At 40.3% G+C, this 19,168-nt stretch overlaps 1 protein-coding gene across 1 annotated transcript; it reads left to right on the plus strand.

Annotated features, from left to right (window-relative positions):
- Nucleotides 1-317: 317 nt before the first annotated feature.
- Nucleotides 318-864, plus strand: LOC103544213 (large ribosomal subunit protein eL21-like). Its single transcript, XM_070606125.1, has one exon. It carries the CDS (start codon nucleotides 353-355, stop codon nucleotides 833-835), a length of 483 nt encoding a protein of 160 aa, XP_070462226.1. The 5' UTR covers nucleotides 318-352; the 3' UTR covers nucleotides 836-864.
- The last annotated feature ends 18,304 nt before the right edge of the window (nucleotides 865-19,168 follow it).

Here is a 19,168-nt window from a genome sequence, read left to right on the forward strand (position 1 = left end):
GGGGCTGGCCCGGTTGCGCAGCAGTTAAGTTCACATGTGTTCCGCTTCTTGGCAGCCCAGGGTTCACCGGTTGGGATCCCGGGTGCGGACATGGCACTGCTTGGCAAAAAGCCATGCTGTGGTAGGCATCCCACGTAGAAAGTAGAGGAAGATGGGCACAATGTTAGCTCAGGGCCAGTCTTCCTCAGCAAAAAGAGGAGGATTGGCAGTAGTTAGCTCAGGCCTAAGCTTCCTCAAAAAAAAAAATATCCACAAATCATTCTTCTACAACAATGAGATGTACACTCATATCTCAGTTTAAAGAAAAATAGACCTTTCGGCTGGCGCCGCCATCTTCCGGTAATTCACCAAAATGACCAACACAAAGGGAAAGAGGAGAGGCACTGGCTATATGTTCTCTAGGCCGTTTAGAAAACATGGAGTTGTTCCTTTGGCCACATACATGCGAATCTACAAGAAAGGTGATGTTGTAGACATCAAGGGAATGGGCACTGTTCAAAAAGGAATGCCCCACAAATGTTACCATGGCAAAACTGGAAGAGTCTACAATGTTACCCAGCATGCTGTTGGCATTGTTGTAAACAAACAAGTAAAGGGCAAGATTCTTGCCAAAAGAATTAATGTACGTATTGAGCATATTAAGCTCTCTAAGAGCCGGGATAGCTTCCTGAAACGTGTGAAGGAAAGTGATCAGAAAAAGAAGGAAGCCAAAGAGAAGGGTACTTGGGTTCAACTGAAGCGCCAGCCTGCTCCACCCAGAGAAGCACACTTTGTGAGAACCAATGGAAAGGAGCCTGAGCTGCTGGAACCCATTCCCTATGAATTCATGGCATGATACTGAAAGAAAATAAAAGACCTCTGCGCTGTAAAAAAAAAAAAGAAAAATAGAGAAACATTTCAACATGTTAAACAAATTTGACCTAATAGACTACATATAAAATATTAAAATCCATATCTATAGCATGTACATTCTTTTCAAACACATATGGAACAGTTAAAAACTTCAACATATTGGGCCAAAACCATGTCTGAAAATGTTTGAACGTACTGTAATCAGCTTACTGCAATAAGTAGAAATCAATAGGAAAAGTACAACTCCAGGAGCCCCATGTGTCTGGCTTTTATATTTTTTCATCACTTGACTTTAGTTGAAAATGTAGACATTAAAATATGGCACAATTTCTACATTATTTTGGAACTTGTTTTTCCACTGAGTTACAACATGGATACAGTAATGCGTAAAGTGCACAAATCCTTGGTGTACAGCTTTTATTTTTTAATTTTTAGAATTAATATACAGTATAATTGACTCTTTTGGTCTATAGTTCTATGATTTTATACCATTTACAAATTCATATAACCACCACCACAATCAAAATACACAATTGTTCCATCACCCCACCGCTAACCCCTGGCAACCACTGATCTGTCCTCCATGATTATAGTTTAGTTTTGTCTTTTCAAGAATGCCACTAAAATGTCATAAAAATACACACATGCAGGGTATAACCTTTCAAGATTGAACTCCCTCCAGATCCATCTAAATTGTTGTGTGTATCAACAATGCATCCCTTTTTATTGCTGACTAGTATTCCATGGATGGATCACAGTTTTTTTTAAATCATTTACTCATGGAAGGACATCTGGGTTTTGCTTCCAGTTTGGGCTGTTATTAAGAGTTTCTGTAAAAATTAATATACAGTTTTTTGTGTGGATATACGTTTTTGTTTCTCTGGGCTAAATGCCCATGAATGCAATTACTGTGTTGTATGTTTAATGTACGTTTAATTTCATGAGAAACTGTCAAGCTGATTTCTAGGGTGGCCGTAACATTTTAAATTCCCACCAGCAATGTATGAGTGATCCAGTTGTTCTGCATCCTTGTCAGCACTTGATAATTTCCAATATGTTTTAAAGAAAATGTTTTATTTTGAAATAATTTTAGACTCATAAAAACGTTGCAAAGATAGTACAGAAGTTTTTCCTATATTTTTTACCCCAATTCTCCTAATGTTAACATCTTACAAACCATGATACATTTATCAAAATTAAGAAATTAACAGCCATATGATACTCTTGACTACCAACTTTTCTTAGACTTGAGTTTTCCCACTAATGTCCTTTTTCTGTTCTGGGATCCAATCCAGAACGCCACATTGCATTTAGTTGGCAGTGTCTTCTTATTCTCCTATAACCTCTGATAGTTCCTCAGTCTTTCCTCCTTTTATGTGACCTTGACAGTTTTGAGGAGTACTGTTCAGTTATTCGGTGGGATGTCTCTCAGCATGGGTTTACCTTATGTTTTCTCATGATTAGACTGGAGTTATAGATTTCTCATCACATTATATTGGGGGAGCATGATATCAACATGACCTATTACTCATCATGTTGAACTTGATCACTTGTTGAAGGTGGTATCTGTTGGATTTCTCCTTTGTAAAGTTCCAATTTTTCCCTTTCCACCCTCTATTCCTTAGAAGCCAGTCCTTCAGCCCAGCTTACGCTCAGCAGAGAGGGATTAAGCTCCACTTCCTGGATGGACGAGTATCGAAAAATTTGTGGACATATGTTAAAGCCACCAGAGTAATTAATAAATATTTTGGGAGAGATACTTTAAGGCTGTGCAACTATTCTGTTTCTACCTAAAGTTTTGCCCACTGACTTTGGCATTTACCTGTGGATCTTACCTGCAGCAATGATTACTGTGGTGTTCTGATGGTGATTTTCTATTTCCCTCATTCCTTCTACATTTATTATTAGGAATTCTTCTGTAAGGAAGATCTCTCCCTTCTCTTCCGTTTATTTATTTATTTAGATCAGTGTGGACTCATGGATATGTAGTTCATTCTTTGGGTTACAATCTAATACTATCCAATCCAATCCAACCCAATCCAACAGCTATCATATGGTTATTTACTTTGTTGTGCAAATTATTCCAGGTTTGGCAACTGAGAGCTCTTTCAAGTTAGTTCCTGTGTCCTTTTGACATGCTCTCATCCTTTTTCGTGCTCTTTCCCTCCCCCAGCTCTAGAATTGTTATTTCTCCAGGAAGCCCTGGCTCTTTTTAATGGAGAATGACATTTACAAACTATAATGTGGGTGCAGGCGTACTCATTGTTACTGGAGTGTCACTGCTTCGAGGCCCTCTCAGTAGACAGAGCTATATATGTATACACACACATTAGTGTTTGCATATATGTGTATATACACATGCATACATATATACATACGTGTCAGTGTTCATGTATGTGTGTATACTCATGTATACATATATATGCATGCCTATGAATACCAACCCATGTATGCATGCATGTTTACTTATTTCTTTATCTGTCTATATGTACCTATGCATTTATATACGTATATGTGTGTGTGTGTGTGTGTGTGTGTGTGTGTGTGTGTGAGTTCATACTGGTATCTCTGACTCCAGTCCGGCACCATCGAGTTTTTTCTTCTAGCCTTCCCACCTTGCTTATTTGTACCTTTGCTCTCTGACTGTGAGAAACCTAGCTCCCGTCCTCAATTTGCCGTCCATTTCCTTATTTGTTCAACACTAGCATAGTTTCAGAATTGCTAACCTGTACTCCTACGAGAACAAATTTACCGACTGAAGTACATCGTTTATGTACACTTTTGTTTGTCTTTAGCCCTAGAGCATCTACTCAAAATACTGTTTTCCAAAGTCACTTAGGTCAGCTACTTATTCCACCACCCCTTTCAGCAAGGTTATTTTATATGTTTCTAATATAGTTAGGTTCATTTGTCACAGTGTGCATTCCAGCCTAGTTTCCCCTGACATCTTGTTTGATTTTTTAAAATTTGCATACGTCACTCTTTGTGGTATATAGTTCTATGGATTTTGAAAAATGCATAGTCATGTATGCACCACCACTGTCCCAAAGAGACCAGCCCCATCACCCTAAAAATTCCTTTGTGCAGTTCCGTTTGCAGTCACTCCTTGTATCCCACCCCTGACAATCACTGATATGTTTTCCATATCTAAAAGTTTGCCTTTTCCAGAAAGTCATATAAAATGGAAACATACAATGTAAAGTATTTTCAATTTGGCTTTTTTCACTTAGCAAAATGCTTTTACTATTCATCCATCTTGTTGTGTGGATTAATAGCTCATTCCTTTTTATCACTGAATGGTATTCCATTGGATGGCTAGATCATAGTTTGTTTATCCATTCACCTATTGAGCAATATCTTTTTTGCTTCCACCTTTTGGCAATTATGAATAACATAAACATCTGAAAACAGGTTTTTGTGTGAACATCGGTTTTCAGTTCAGTTGGGTAAATACCTAAGAGTGGCATTGTTGGTTGTATGGCAAGTGTATGTTTAAATTTATAAGAAACTGCCAAACTGTCTTCCAAAGTGACTGTAACATTTTACATTCCAAACAGCAATGAATGAGAAGAATTATTCTTCCACATCCTTGGCAGCAATTGGTATTGTCTTTTTTGTTTTTAATTGTAGCCATTCTAGATAAGTATGTAGTGATTCTCACCAAGGTTTTAATTTGTATCTCTCTAATGCCCAATGAACATCTTTTCATGTGTTTCTTTGCTTATGTCCTCTTTGGTGAAGTTTCAGTTCAAGCATGTTACCCATTGCTAACTTGGGTAGTTTTTTTCTTGCTATTGAGTTTTGATGGTTCTTTGTATATTCTGGATTCAAGTCATTTGTTAGATATGTGGTTTACAAATATTTTCTCCTGATCTATGGTTTGTCTTTTTATTTTATTGACAGTATCTTTGACAGAGCAAAAGTTTTTAATTTTGACAAAGTCCAATTTATCACTTTTTTCCCTGAGAACTCATCTCCTAACCCCATGTCATGAAGATTTTCTCCCGTGTTATCTACAAAAGTTTTATGGTCTTACGTTAAACATTTAAATTTTTTACCATTTTGAATTAAGGTTTTATAAGATGAGATTTAGATTGAGGTTCATTTTTTTTGCATACGTATGTCCAATTGATCCAGCCATTTGTTGAAAAAGACTATCTCTCTTCCATTGAGTCCTTGTGTTCCTTTGTTAAAAGTCAGTTGTCCATACTTACATGTGTCTATTTCTGGGTTGTCTATTCTGTTCCATTGATCAATGTATTTATGCCTTTGCCAGTACCATGCTTGAGTACTGTAGCATTATACAAAGTCTTAAAATCAAATGGAATGATTTCTCCACTTTATTCTTCATTTTTAAAAATTGTTTTGGTTATTCTAGTTCCTTTGCCTTTTCATATATATTTTAAAATCCTCTTATCTAGATCTACAAAATGATCCTGCTTGGATTTTGATAGGAATTTTGTTAAACCTGTACATCAATTTGGGGAGCATTGACATCTTTACTATGTAGGCTCTTCCAATCCATGAACATGGTGTGTCTCTCTTTTTATTGATTTCTTTCATCAGCATTTTGTAGTTTTCAGAATATAGATTCTGTGAATTTTTACTGTATCTATAATAAGTATAAAGAGAGCAGAGTAATGGAGTTGGGGGTTATAATTTCAAGTAGGGTAGTTAGGTGATGTTTGAGAAAACATGTGAAAGACATGAGAGAGTTAGTCTTGCCAGGATCTGGGAGAAGAGTATTCCCAGTAGCTCAAAAGCTTTATCAGTTCAACAGCTCTAAGGCAGAAGCGTTTTAGGCCTGGGAATAGTAAGGAAGCTAGTTGACTGGGGTAGGGCGAATGAAGGGGAGAGCAGTAGGAGAGGCCGTCAGAGAGAGAATGGAGGGACAAGGCTAAAAAGGGCCTTCTAGTTCAGGCTTTACACAGGACTTCGGCTTTTATCCTGAGTGAAATGGTGAGGTACTGGAGGAATCTGTGCAGAGGAGGATCATGGTCAGACTTTGATTTTAAGAGAAACCCTCTGGCAGTTGTGTTGAGACTGTAAAGATTAAGGGTGAAAGAAGCAAGACCACTAATTAGGAGGCTATTGCCATAAACCAGAAGTGGTTGGACTCTGGAGTTTGGTCATTCAACGAATAAGCATTGACCAATGATGGAGTCCATTGGAAGTTATCAATGATGCCACCAAAACTCAGGCATTGATCTTGGTAGTGACAACTGTGAAAGCAAATTTGGAAAGGAAAAGTACATTACAACAGCATGAATAAATCATCTAATTACAAGTGTTAAAACCTAATTAGTATTCAGTTTATAACACCTAAGGTGCAAACAGCAGTGTGTGGGAAGCCTAGGATTCTGTCGGCCCCATCCTCATTGCTTGGATGAATGGCAGAGTCTCGATTGTCTGCAATGGGTCTCCACAGAAATATGTGTGGCATATCTACTAGCTTTGCAAAAGTTATAAAAACTCAGTGTTAGGAATTAGGCGACGAATCAGTCAATCAAGCTGGAATAGTACTGCACCATAGGCTTACTCCTTGAGAAACGAAAACTTGAATTAAACTGAGTCAATCCTGCTAATTTGAGAAAAGAAGCAGAATTTTACTTAGCTTTGTTCCTGCTACTCAGCCGATGATATGTGATCCCAAATCACACTTCTGGTTTTCGCTGTGTGCATTCATAAATGCTTGTCATGGGGCCTGATATAATTAAATGGATTTTCAAATGTTTTTCGAGGTACATTGCCCCTCCATCCTCAGAGTACTATGGCCGTTACACCATAGATCCTCATTAGGAAAAGGCTTACAAATCTTCAGTGACTTCATAAGGATGGATTATAAAATTAAATTACGGTTTTTAATGTTGAAACTTATGAGCTGTAATTTTATTAGGACATATTTTTCTTCCTACTGCTGCACATATCTGCAAATAGCATATACTTTTTGTATAATCCCAGTACTAGTTATAGACTATTTACGTGTTTTAAAAAGTAATTTAGACTGGAACAAATAACTGTGCCTTAATGAATATAAAATTTGTTGAAGTTATTCCTTTGATTAGTTTGCCATCTTTTTTTTTGGCATAGAATTATCCATAAGGTGACTTAAAACCTAACAGAAACCTCCTGAAATAATGAAATAGTAAATATGGATTCTCTAGCTTGTTATAGAGTCATTGGGTAATATCATCTTACAGTCAGAAGGACACATAGCTGTTATCTAGACCCATGTCTTCCAAAGGAGGGAGTTCTTTCCCCAGCCTCTCTGAGAATTAGTCATCAAGCCTGTGCTCAAAGGTCTTCATCCACGGGAGCTCACCATATATTGGAACAACCCGGTGTTATCAAATGTGTCTCCTCAGCCTTCTACCTACTGGTCCAACTCAAATAAATTAGAGCTGGTCTACTCTCTTTTCTGCTTGAGAACCCTTCAAATACTTGATGCCCACTGACCCTGCCCTCTAGAACTTTCCCTGAACTGGTTATGTTCCTCTTGGTGTGCATGTGTTAAAGTTTCTCTCTCACTGTTGATATCCTTGGTCTTGAATACCAAACACTTTGGCATCTCAGCTGGACCTTTCCTGGAGCTTCCTGAGATTTCTGTTTCAGATGTCCACTTACCTTAATAAGAAAAAATGTCCACAATGTTTCTGGGTCTGTGAGAGATAGAGGGAGAGGATCCCAACCATTTGATAGCCAAGCTAGCTTCGAGTCATGCAGGACACTCTTCAAGTATAGACAAGAGACCAAAGAATGCAAACACAGTATGACTTTTAGGTACCCCTACACTACCCACTTCCCAATGTATTTGCTGGAACCTTCTGAAACCTTGCCATACATTCTGTCTCCCCATACTGCAGCTGACCAATTGCTAGCAGTTACATTTGATAGTAGCAAAGTAGACAACTAAATGTGCTATTTGATTAGTAAGGTGATATAACTGGCCCAGAAATAGTTAGAATAAGGTTACCTCAGACTTCTCAGGGACTGAACTGGATCAATTAATCCACCTTTTGATCTGCTGTTTAGTGACCAAGCATCAGGAACAAATGCTAGTTTGCTTGGTTTGGATTAATTAATGATAGCTAATATTTATTTATTGCTTACTCTGTGCAAGACAATGTGTTAAGCATTCGGTCATTTAATCCTCATACTAACGTTATCATCCACATTTTACAGATGAAATACTGAATGTTCAGTGAGGTCACGTGACTTGCCCTGGGTAACACAGCCCGTAAATAGGGGAGACAGAACTGAAATCCGAATCGGACTTACTGCAGAGGCCCAAGCTCTTGATCATTACAGTATTCTGTGCTGGTCTGTGGAATGCAGCTCTATAGTTGTGACATCGGGCTAAAGGCTCGCCGTACAAGTCTGTGGCGAGCTCAGAGGTGGAGAGTTCTGATGTGTAAGGAGGCCATTCTAGCAGAGATGTTGTCAGCTCATATTAACTATCCATCTAGATTCACCCTCAGTATCGTTATCCAGGACCTGCTGGGGCATCCTTTCCACTCCCACCCCCCATTCCTGGATCTCATCCTGCACAAAAAAGTTCTCTCTGGGTTCCAAAGTATATGTGTCATATACGATAGGAGAAACAAATGCATCCCAACATGTGACTAAGAGGCGGCTAGAGCACATATCAGAATCCTCCCCCCTCTGGTCACATGTTCTTATTTATGGGAGACTTCCGGATGCATGCCTCTGCGCTAGCCTGCTAACCTGGAACCGCGACGAAAATGGTGAGGTTTTAGGTCAGGGAAACTCCCCAGCAAGCAGGTGGAGGAACTATTTTGGATCAGCTATGACCTTGGGGGCCTTCACTGATTGCAGCTGTTTGTAGAGTAAATTCTGTGGATGTGTGAAGGCCTACAGTTAAGAATCCGGATATCACATCCACTTTGCATAAGACCGTACACTTCATGTGTAGAGTGTGGGCAATGTTTTCATCTGTGGTAAAGCCACTGAACCAGGTAAATCAGGTTCTTTGGTTTCCTAACACAAAAAGTTATACTGAATAATAATGCCAGCTTCTTGGTTGCAATATAAAAGATAAGGTGGTGTGTGTGTGTGTGTGTGTGTGTGTGTGTGTGTTTAAATACATTTCAGATAACAAGATAACCAGATTACTATCACAAAATTCTAGGGTCTATTGGCTGTAAAGTGATTTACTAAATATTGCTTTCCAATTTTCAGTTGTAATGTGTGAAACAGATAAGCACATACTTTTATCAGCAGCAATACAAAATGCAAATCTATTGGAATAGCAATAAGAACTACTTGGGGTTAATGAAGAGAGAAATTTTAAAGGAAATAATAGGTGTGTAGGACTCTTTATCACCAAAGATCTGTTTCAGAAGGTGAAAGGTTATTTTTGCAATTGACTCCATGTGGAGAACTGTCTTCCAGGAATTGTTCTCATGTTGTTCCAAAGAGAGCAAGTGGGGAAACATGGAAACTAAGGATCTGAAGAAGCAGAGCAAGATGAAAATGAGAAATCAAGCCAGGCAGGTGGAATTAATTTAACACATAGCAAATACTGTAGCATGAACATCCACTTTGCACTGTGGCTATCTATAGATAGCTTATTATGAATAAAAAATATAACATCATTAAAGCTTCACCCTACTGTTTTTGAAAAATGGGATGGTTACCCATTTGAGGTATCCACCCAGAATGGGTTAGTATTAGTACTTCATTCTTCAAATAAGCAGAAGAGCTAGAAAACTCTTTTTCAAAGGGGGACTTTGTTCCATAAGGCGAATCAAAGCAATAGTTCTATATTAATTTCCTGGGGTTGCCATAAGACATTGCCACAAATTTGGCGTCTTAAAAGGACAGAAATGTATTGTCTCACAGTTCTAGAGGCTGGAAGGCTGCAATCCAGGTATCAGCAGGTCTGTGCTCCTCTGAAGGCTTTGCGGGGAGGATCCTTCCTGCCTCTTCCAGTTTCTGGTGTTGCCAGCCATGCTTGGCATTGCTTGACTTGGAGATGTGTCGCTCCATTCTCTGCCTCCATCTTCACATGGCCTTCTTTTATGTGTTTCTGTGCCTCTGTGTCTACATTTCCCTTTTGTCGTAAGGACACTAGTCATAGTGGTGCCCAAACTATTCCAGTATGACCGCATCTTAACTTGATTACATCCGCAAAGACTCTGTTTCCAAATAAGGTCATATTCATAGGTACTGGGGGTTAGAACTTCAACACACCTTTTGAGGAGACACAATTCAATCCACAGCAGTGTCCTATAAAAGCACTATATTTTTGAAAATCTCTTTATTAAATAAAGAGATGAACCAACTGCACTTCAAGAATGGTCTATCTGCAGGACAGACTTCAGAAACCTGAACTAGAAATTAACAAAGGGCAAAACCAAGAACTGGAATATTCTCCTCTGAGAAACCCTCTTCCTACACACTACCTCTGCTGCCTGATATACCCTTTAGGTTCAGTGGAGAGAGCATGGGTAGTATCTTCCAAGTGACCACACACCCCATCCCTGAGCTTCATCTGATCCCCATTTCTCATACCACCCCTAGTTAAGAGCACAGGCTCTAGAGTCTGATTGTTTAGCTTCAAATTTCAGCCCCCCACATCCCCCCACTTGCTAACTGGCTCTGCCCCTCAGTACCAACTACCAGGCAAATTGCAGGGGCTGGTGCAATTTCTTTAGCTGAGCTTCTTACAGCGAAGTTGTTTAGTGAATTCCATCATTTGGTGTCAAACTCACTGCCACAACCCTGTTATCTTTGGGACACTCTATTTTTTACGTTTTCATCAAAAGAAAAATATACTTCTTGATGCATTACATTCTTTTATTCATCTACAACTGGATGTCTAGCTCTCCGTTCTGAACCTACTGCTCAATGTGGGGTCTGGCCCACTGACCTTTCAAGTCTTGTGGAAATCAGCATAAAAAATATTTTCTGGGAGTTCTTTTTTTCTAAATATTATTTTTGACAAGTGCTGGATATTTTAACTGATCTTTGACTTAAACCCTGGCAGTCTTATCTTTTATGTTTTTCTTTGCTCTTGTGGATGGGTTAGGGTAATTATTCTGAAAAGAATGTCAAAACACAGCAAATGGTTTAGAATAACTCTGTTTATATCCCTTAGAGTGAGAGGGGAAAGGTCTTGGGAGAGAATTAATAATGTCCTATAGCTGCTTGCAGGGGACATCAAACAAATTGATAGTGATCTTGTTTTTACTGCAAGATAGTACTAAATTGAGAAAGACGAACTAAAGCTCCAGAGGCAAAGGCCTGGACCAGACGTAGAGGGTGTTCTGTGCGGGCTGTTCATTAGTGCAGGATGAGAACTCAGAGATGAGACGGGTGGTCAGTAAATTCATTGGAGAAATGTATTTATGGGTGCAATGAAGGTCTGAGAATTTATAGTCAGCAGCCGAATATGTTTGCTTTTGTCTATGTTGTGAAATTATTCTGAACAATTTTGAAAATCACTGGCTTCCATCTGCAACTCAAGGGGATTTTTCCAGGCCACTTTGAAAAGAGCTTTATCTCTTTCTTCTCCCAGGTCACTGAGTATTAATGGGACAAATCATCACTCCATGGCACCATCATGTGTATCAGAAAAGAGGAAGCTGCCCTTTAATAAAACTAGAAAGCACCAATGTTTTCTCAGTAGAAATCGCAATTTTCATTTTTAATGTGTTCTGATAAAGTCACAGAAGGTTCAGGGCTTTCTTCGCTTTTCTCGGGTCAGTAGGGGTCCTTGACTATTATTTCCAGGGCCTCAGTGGAGCCCTTCTCCACCTCCTGACATCCCAAATAACCCAACCTATACCCAGGGAACCCTGTTTGACTTATCAAGCACAACGTGCAATGAAGGCTTGGCCTCTGGGGCAGGAAGTGGGATGAATGTCCCCTCAAGTTGGACACAGATATTCTAGGAGGAAAATAGTTCTCATTTCTAGCCGCAACTTGCAACCTGGAAGGGGCAACAATTTCCAGAGCTCCAGGTAGGGAGGCAGGTGGCCATGGCTCCAAACCCAGCTCTCCCACCAACTCCCTGTATGACCATGAGCAGGCAGGCCTCAGTTGCCCCATCTCTAACATGAGCAGGTTTGACTAAATGAAATCTAAGGAGCTTTCTTGCTCTAAAGTTGAGGTGCTTCCACAAGTTCTGCAGCTGGTGTCCCAGAGTGGCTTCTTGGATCCATTTCGGTGGCCAGACTCTTTCCCACACTTCTTCAGTATACATTTCTACTCCCTCCCCTCCTTTGCTCCTTACCTTTCTCATCATTTGCTTTTTCTCTCTGTTTTCCTGACCGCTCTTCTTTCTTTTCCCCTCACTCTGCATTAGGAATAGATACATTCCCTTCAGGCTCTGTTTAACGTTCAGGTGGCATTTTGCTCTAATGTGGTTATTGACCTCTGTTCTCTAGACAAAGCAGACTTTTTATTTAAAATAAAATTTTAAAATTTATTCAAGAGGCTCTTAATACCACCAGACTATGATGAGACATCCTGAAGATGCTGCAATAGCCCTGTTTTCAATCCAACGCTCAGGGACACCTTCACGAATCCACAGACATCGTGTCTGCAGTCAGCAGCTTCCCTAATCTCATCGTCCCCCTGACTCCAGGGAGTTTCCCAGAGCTGGAGAGACAGGCTGATTGCATGGGATTCTTCTCTGAAACCAAGAAGCTCTAACTCCAAGAGTGCAGATGTTGCTTGGCCTGGAAACTCCAGAGGGCCTGTCCACCTCAGGAGCCACTTGGACGTAGTCGTGAGGGGCATCTCCACAGGCTGCCTCTCACAGCCTTGTTGGGACCACAACCCTGGACAACTTGCAATTCTCCCTCTCTCTCTCACACACACACACTAAGCCAATAGAATTATGATTTGTTTCATCATTTGCACAGCAGAGTTTTGTAGCCTTTTGGGGTTTCAACAATCACAGAACCCTCCCTCCTCTCTGATCTGGGACAGTGGGAAATGAATAACAGTTAACATGTTTTTGCCAAGTGCTCAGTCCCTCCTCACCGCAACTCCATGTGGTAGACACTATGATGGTCAGCCCTATTCTGCAGCTGAGGAAGTTGACGCGTGGAGAAGCTATGCAATTTGACAAAGCACATACAGCTAAGCAACAACCTGAATTGGGTGTCAACCCCAAGTAGCCTGGGCAAAAGCATGGACATGTAACCACCATGCCATACTCACATTTCCCACAGTTTCACAACTGGTCAGTGGTGGGATTGGAACAAGAACCCATGTCTGTTTGGGGCCGGAGCCTACGTCCTCAACCACCATGTCCTGCTGGGGCGTGCTGGAGAGAGGAAAGGGCTCGCCACGCTCTGCTTCTCTCTCGTGATTCTGTTGCTATGATAACTGAAGTGCAGGAAAAATTCCCCAAACATAACCAGCAGTTGTATATTGCCAGGCTTTGGAGCATCACTTTGTAAAGGAGAAACCTGAAACTAAATGCATACCATGAGAATTGCAGAACCGTCATACTCAAATGGCAGGGAAATTGTGATACCTAAAACCTAGGCTTGAGGCAGAAACTAATAAGGGGGAAAAACTCAGTAAAATAGACTTCTAGCATTCGTACGATCAACTATCTAATAAACTTGGCAATTGTCATAATATTTAGTTTCATTGAGAACACAGCCTGTTAGCAACAGGGAATAACTTAATCTGTTAATTAAATACAAAATTCAGTTCTCATAAAAACATAATAATTAGCCTTTTCTTACCTTAGGATATCTGCATCAGCAAATACAGGAATTTCTCAAGAAGGAAAATAAGGGGGTTCTTACATCTGCAATGCTCACCATGGCTTTGCCACTGTAGCTTTGCAAGTTCAGCAATCAGAAGACTGTTTTTTCCTCCTAGATGCTTTTCTAGAAATTAGAGTATGCTACTGTCTGGGGACAGCAGATGACTCAGTTAAATTCATGTTGCTTGAACTACAAAAGATTCATATATTATAAGCAAGAGTCTTGCTATGAATTTACTGCTTTAAACCCAACCAACTCCTGCCCACCCAAAACCCTCATATTAACATTTAAGAAGTAAATCAACTGACTATTAATTGGTAAAGTAGATAATTATATAGAACAAGATTGAAAGGACAAACATTTGAGGATGGGGATGATCACAAACATCTGTGCAGGAAGGATGTGCAGGCGTTAAGCTCCCAGGGAATTGGAGAGACCTGGCTTCACAATCATGCTCTTCTGCTTGTTTAGCTGCAGGACCGTAGGTAGACCAATTATTTAACATCTCAAAGCCTCCTTCACTTGCCTGTAGTTAATTATATGTACCTCTTGTAGTACCATTGTTGTGAAGATTAAACAACCTAGTATGAATGAGGTGCTTGGCCAAGAGCTGTGGTCACCCCATGCTCCCATCACTGAACTACTTGTGGTTTTCCACAAAATCCAGGCTCTCTCCTGTCCCTCTCAAAGCCTTATAGTCCCCTTCGCTCAGCCACAAACACAACCTGCTATGCTCCTTGCCTTCTCCTGGCTCACTCGTACATGTTCTCTAGGCGTACATTCAGACATTATCTTCCTTAAGAAGTCTTCCTTATGGTTAATTGTGTTAAGTGTGATAACAGTCATGTTGTATAAGGTCTTTATAGTTAAAGAAGCATAATAAAGTATTTATAAGTGAAATGACATAATGTCTGTGATTGGCTTTGAAATACTTCAGGAAAAAATGGGGAGAAAGGAGTAAATGAAACAAAGTTGGCAAGATGTTGAAGCTGGGGTATGGATACACAGGGGTTTAATAAACATTTCTCTTTACTCTTGGGTATATTCAAAATTTTCCATAAAAAATAAACAAATCTTCCCTGAACTCCCTCTCCAAGCCGATTAGCTGTCCTTCCTAGATACTCCTTAACAATGCTATTATATCACCCTTAACTGTTCTCCTAATTATCTGTTGCCCGGACAGTCTCCACTACTAGACCATGAACTCCTTTCAAGGCACAGACCTGAATATTATTCATTTATGTATCACTGTACCTGACACAAAACATAAAAATGTAAAAGGATCACTTGGGAACAAATTATTTGTTGAATTAAATATACGTTTTGTTTGGAATGCCTCTTTCATGTTTTGAAGCTGCCTCCTCCTCCTCCGAGCTTGTTTTCAGGACCTTCCTAGAGCAATTTCAGGTGCTGATAATACTCTTCTATTTCAGCTCCTGGCTTTTAGAATTAATTAAAGAGGAAAGCCATTATAACACACCCTGTACTACAAATCGAAAACTCTCCATCAAGAGTTGTCTTTAATTAGAAGGTGATTTTCCACTTTGTTCAAGGAATGAAACATCCACCTTCTCCCAACAGCTTTAAGCTGCAACTTTGATTTAACAGATGTGTACATAACACTTCCTTAACCGTTTCCCAGCAGTGGCTGTGGCCTCCAAAACCATCATTTTCCAGGTTTTAAACAAAGATTTAAGGCACATTGATGGCAGTGTTGGTGGTGCTGCCTATAGGTCTCCCAAACATGCACTTGCCTGGCCATTTCAGATTATGTGTAACAGTCCAAACATATATTTAGAACATCTGGTGTGCTTCTAAAGGTCAAAGTCCTGATGTTAGGATACATTTCTCTTAATTGTCAAAACTCTACAGCACTTTTCTGCCCATCTTGACGCATTGAGGCCTTTCATCATCAAATAATTAGAAGCAAGTTCGTCACTCATTCAACAAGTATCTCTTAAGCTCTTACCATGTGTGCCAGGCCCTGTTCTAGGCACTGAGAATATAGCAGAGGACCAACCACACAAACTCCTCTGCCCTCAGGAAGTTTAGATTTGAGAGAGTTCCACTAGTCCCACGTTAGAGACACAAAGAGTACAGTAAAGACTGAAAAAAGCTGCCTACACTCCCTGTCTCCACTTTCTCTCCTCCTGAGTGGTTACTATCTCTCCTCTCATTCTCTCTGGAACTCACTTATATCAGCGGTTCCCTTCCAATGAAATGGCTTTGGTCAAGGTCACCTATGACCTTTGCTTTGTTTAACCCAATGATCAACTGCAGGTCCTTATTTTGCTTGACCTGTCAGAAGCATTTGATTCAGTTGATCAGTTCCTTCTTTTTGAAACTCGTCTGGGACATCACACTCTCCTGGGTTTCCTCTTCCTCACTAGCGATTCCTTCTCAGTCTCTTTTGCTGGTTCACCCTATTCTATCCATCCTTTATCTTTACTCCATCTGCACTCACCCTCATGCTGCTGTCATCAAGTCTCACGGCTGTAAATACCATCTATATGCCAATCTCTCCCAAATGTCTATCTTCAGACTAGACCTCTCCTTTGAACTCTAGGCTTATATATCCACCTTCCTGTTTAGCATCCCTACTTGGATGTCTTGTACACACCCTCAACTTCACATAACTTATACTGACCTCTTCAAACATGTTCTTTCTGGAGTATTCTCCATCTCTGTAAATAGCAATTCTATCCTCCCATTATCCCAGTCAAAAAATCTCATCATGCTTCATTCCTCTCCTTCTCTTACTCTACATCCTATCTTCTAGCAAATCTTTTCAGCGTTAGCTTCAAAATATATCTAGAACCTGACCATTTCTCTTGACCTCTACTGCTTCCATGTTGGTCCAAGCCAGCAGCATCTCTTGCCTGAATTACTATTAATATCATAGCCTCATAAATGACCTACCTGCCTTTACCCTGGCCCTCTACAATCGATTCTCTTCATAGCAGTCAGAGTGATTGTGTTAGAACGTAAGTCAAATCCTGTCATTCCCCTCCGCAGAGCCCCCAATGGCTTCCTATCTCCTTTAGAGTAAAAGTCAAGTTTTACAGTCACCTATCAGACCCCCTACCCTTGTACTTTCTGCCTGGACGACTTTCCTCACAGATAGCCACATGGCTTGCTCTTGCCCCTCCTTCTGGTCTTTGTTCAGATGTCACCTTCTCAGCAAGACTTTCCCTGACCATGCTATTTCAAACTACAGCCTTCCTATCCCCCAAATTCCCTACTTCCTTCCCTATTTCATTTTTATCTGCAGCACTTGCCATCACTTAACAAACTGCATATTTTACTTTCCTGCTTATTTTCCACTGCCCCCCCCCCCCGCCGCCCCCACACTGAGAATGTAAGCACCAGGACAGTCAGGGATTTTTATCTGTTTTACTCATTGCTGAATCCCCAGTGCATAGAACAATGCCAGACACATGGTAGGTGCTCAGTAACTAGTTATTGATTGCTGGAATGAATGAATGAATCCTTATTCTTAGCCAGGCACAGGAGATACAGTAATCAACAAGACATGGTCCTTGCCCTAAGAAGCTCACAGTGTAAAGAGGAGAAACAGAAAAGTTAACAGAATGTCTATTCAATATGTTAATTGCAATTCGTTAATTGCAATACTAGGGAAGCATGCTAAGGGAACACATGGTAGACACTCAATAAATGCTTTTTAAATATTGAACGAATGATTTCCAGTTTGTTTTATTAATAACAGAAATACTTCTCTTGTACCGACACCCTCCTACTGACTCTTGCCTTTTTCAGCCCCTGAGGAAGGAGTGGAAGCTAAAGAGACCCTGTTGCTATAACATTGTCCAGCTGTACCCTGCAAAACCTGCAGCATTGATCTTTGTTACCTGTTAAAATCACAAAGTAAAAACAGAGTTAAACTGAAAGCAAAAGATGAAAATGTGACAGGATAGCTAGTTCCCAAGAGAATTGCAATGAGACTTATTAGTCTGCATTAAGATGTAAATCACATAGTCCTTTAAGTCAATATCTGCTGTTGGTATATTTCTTTTAGCCAAAGGTGAGTCAGTTTGAGGAGGAGAAAAGAGAAAATAACAAAAACATGAATTGCTGAAATGAAACTTTCCCCCGCTGCTAAAACTTTGCACTGAAGCTGTGTCTGACAACAAAGCAATGGATTGAAAAGCGAAAAATTCAGTCAATCAATTGTTCTGTCCACATGACACATATTCTTTGAATTCTTTCCCCACTGAATTGATATTCTGTATATGTGGTTTGGGGGTTTGAAAGAAAAGGGCCAGTGGAGGGGAGGGCATTAGGGGAGGCATTTAGTTCCAGATGCTGCTCTCTTTCCCATTGCCTGGTTCTTCCTGGATGGTGGGAGATTGAGAGTCAGCATAAACTGTTCTGCAGCTATTCCAAACTTGGTTTGCATACTGGGGTCCCAGATCCTCCTGTTTTGCTTTTCTTCACATCCTGGGAATAGTACTCTTTGATCTGTACTCAAAGCAGACAAAGTTACCACAGAGGCCATTGGTAGTTGGTACTGTGGAATAGGGATGCTCACCTAAGCAGAGCACAGAGAATGAGAAAAGAAGAAGACCAAGGCTGGACTCTTGAGAACCCCTACATTGAAGGGGCCTGTGAGAGAGAGAATGTGAGGACAGAAATCAGAGAAGTTGGAAGAGCTGTGCATTTCAGTAGTCAGGGGAAGAAAGGATTTATGATGGAGGTGAGCAGTGTCACATGTCTCTGAAAGGTCAAATAAAATGAGGACTAGCCAAAAGGCGGAAGCAACCTAAATGCCCATCAACTGACAAATAGATAAGAAAAATGTGGTATATGCAATACAATGGAATATTATTCAGTTTTCAAAAGGAATGATGCACTGATATATGCTACAACATGGATGAACCTCAAAAACATTCTGCTAAGTGAAAGAAGCCAGTCACAAAAGACCACATGTTATATGATCCCATTTACAAGAAATGTCTAGAATAGGCAAATCCATAGAAACAGAAAGCAGATTAGTGGTTGCCAGGGGCTGAGAGTGAAGGAGGAATGAGGAGTGACTTCTTAAGGGGTACAGGGTCTCCTTTTAGGATGATGGAAAATGTGTTGAAACTACAGATGATGGTTGCACAACATGTGAATGTACTAGATGCCACTGAATTGTACACTTTAAAATGGCTAATTTTATCTTAATGTGAATTTCACCTCAATAGAAAAATAAGATGAGAACTAAGAAGTGATCAGAGGATTAAGAAGTCATGAACACCTTTGTGAGAGCAACGTCAGTGATGTGGTGGGAGCAGAAGCCAGATTCCAGTCACTTGAGGCATGACTGGGTATTAAGAAAGGGGTTGCAGGGATTATAGAGAAATCTTTCAAGAAGTAGAAAGACAGCATTAGAGTTGGCAGGTTAAAGGAGGGTATTGTTTGTTCATTCTAAGATGGAGGAGACCTGAGCCTTTGTATTAACCAAGGAGAAGGAGAAAGTGGAGAGAGAGGTTGAGAATACAGAGAGATGTTGGCTGTCTGATGGAGCAAGGTCCCGGCAGAGGAGATGGGGATGGAGGAGC

Source organism: Equus przewalskii, chromosome X (genome assembly GCF_037783145.1).
Source record: "Equus przewalskii isolate Varuska chromosome X, EquPr2, whole genome shotgun sequence".
NCBI classification, from domain to species: Eukaryota; Metazoa; Chordata; class Mammalia; order Perissodactyla; family Equidae; genus Equus; species Equus przewalskii.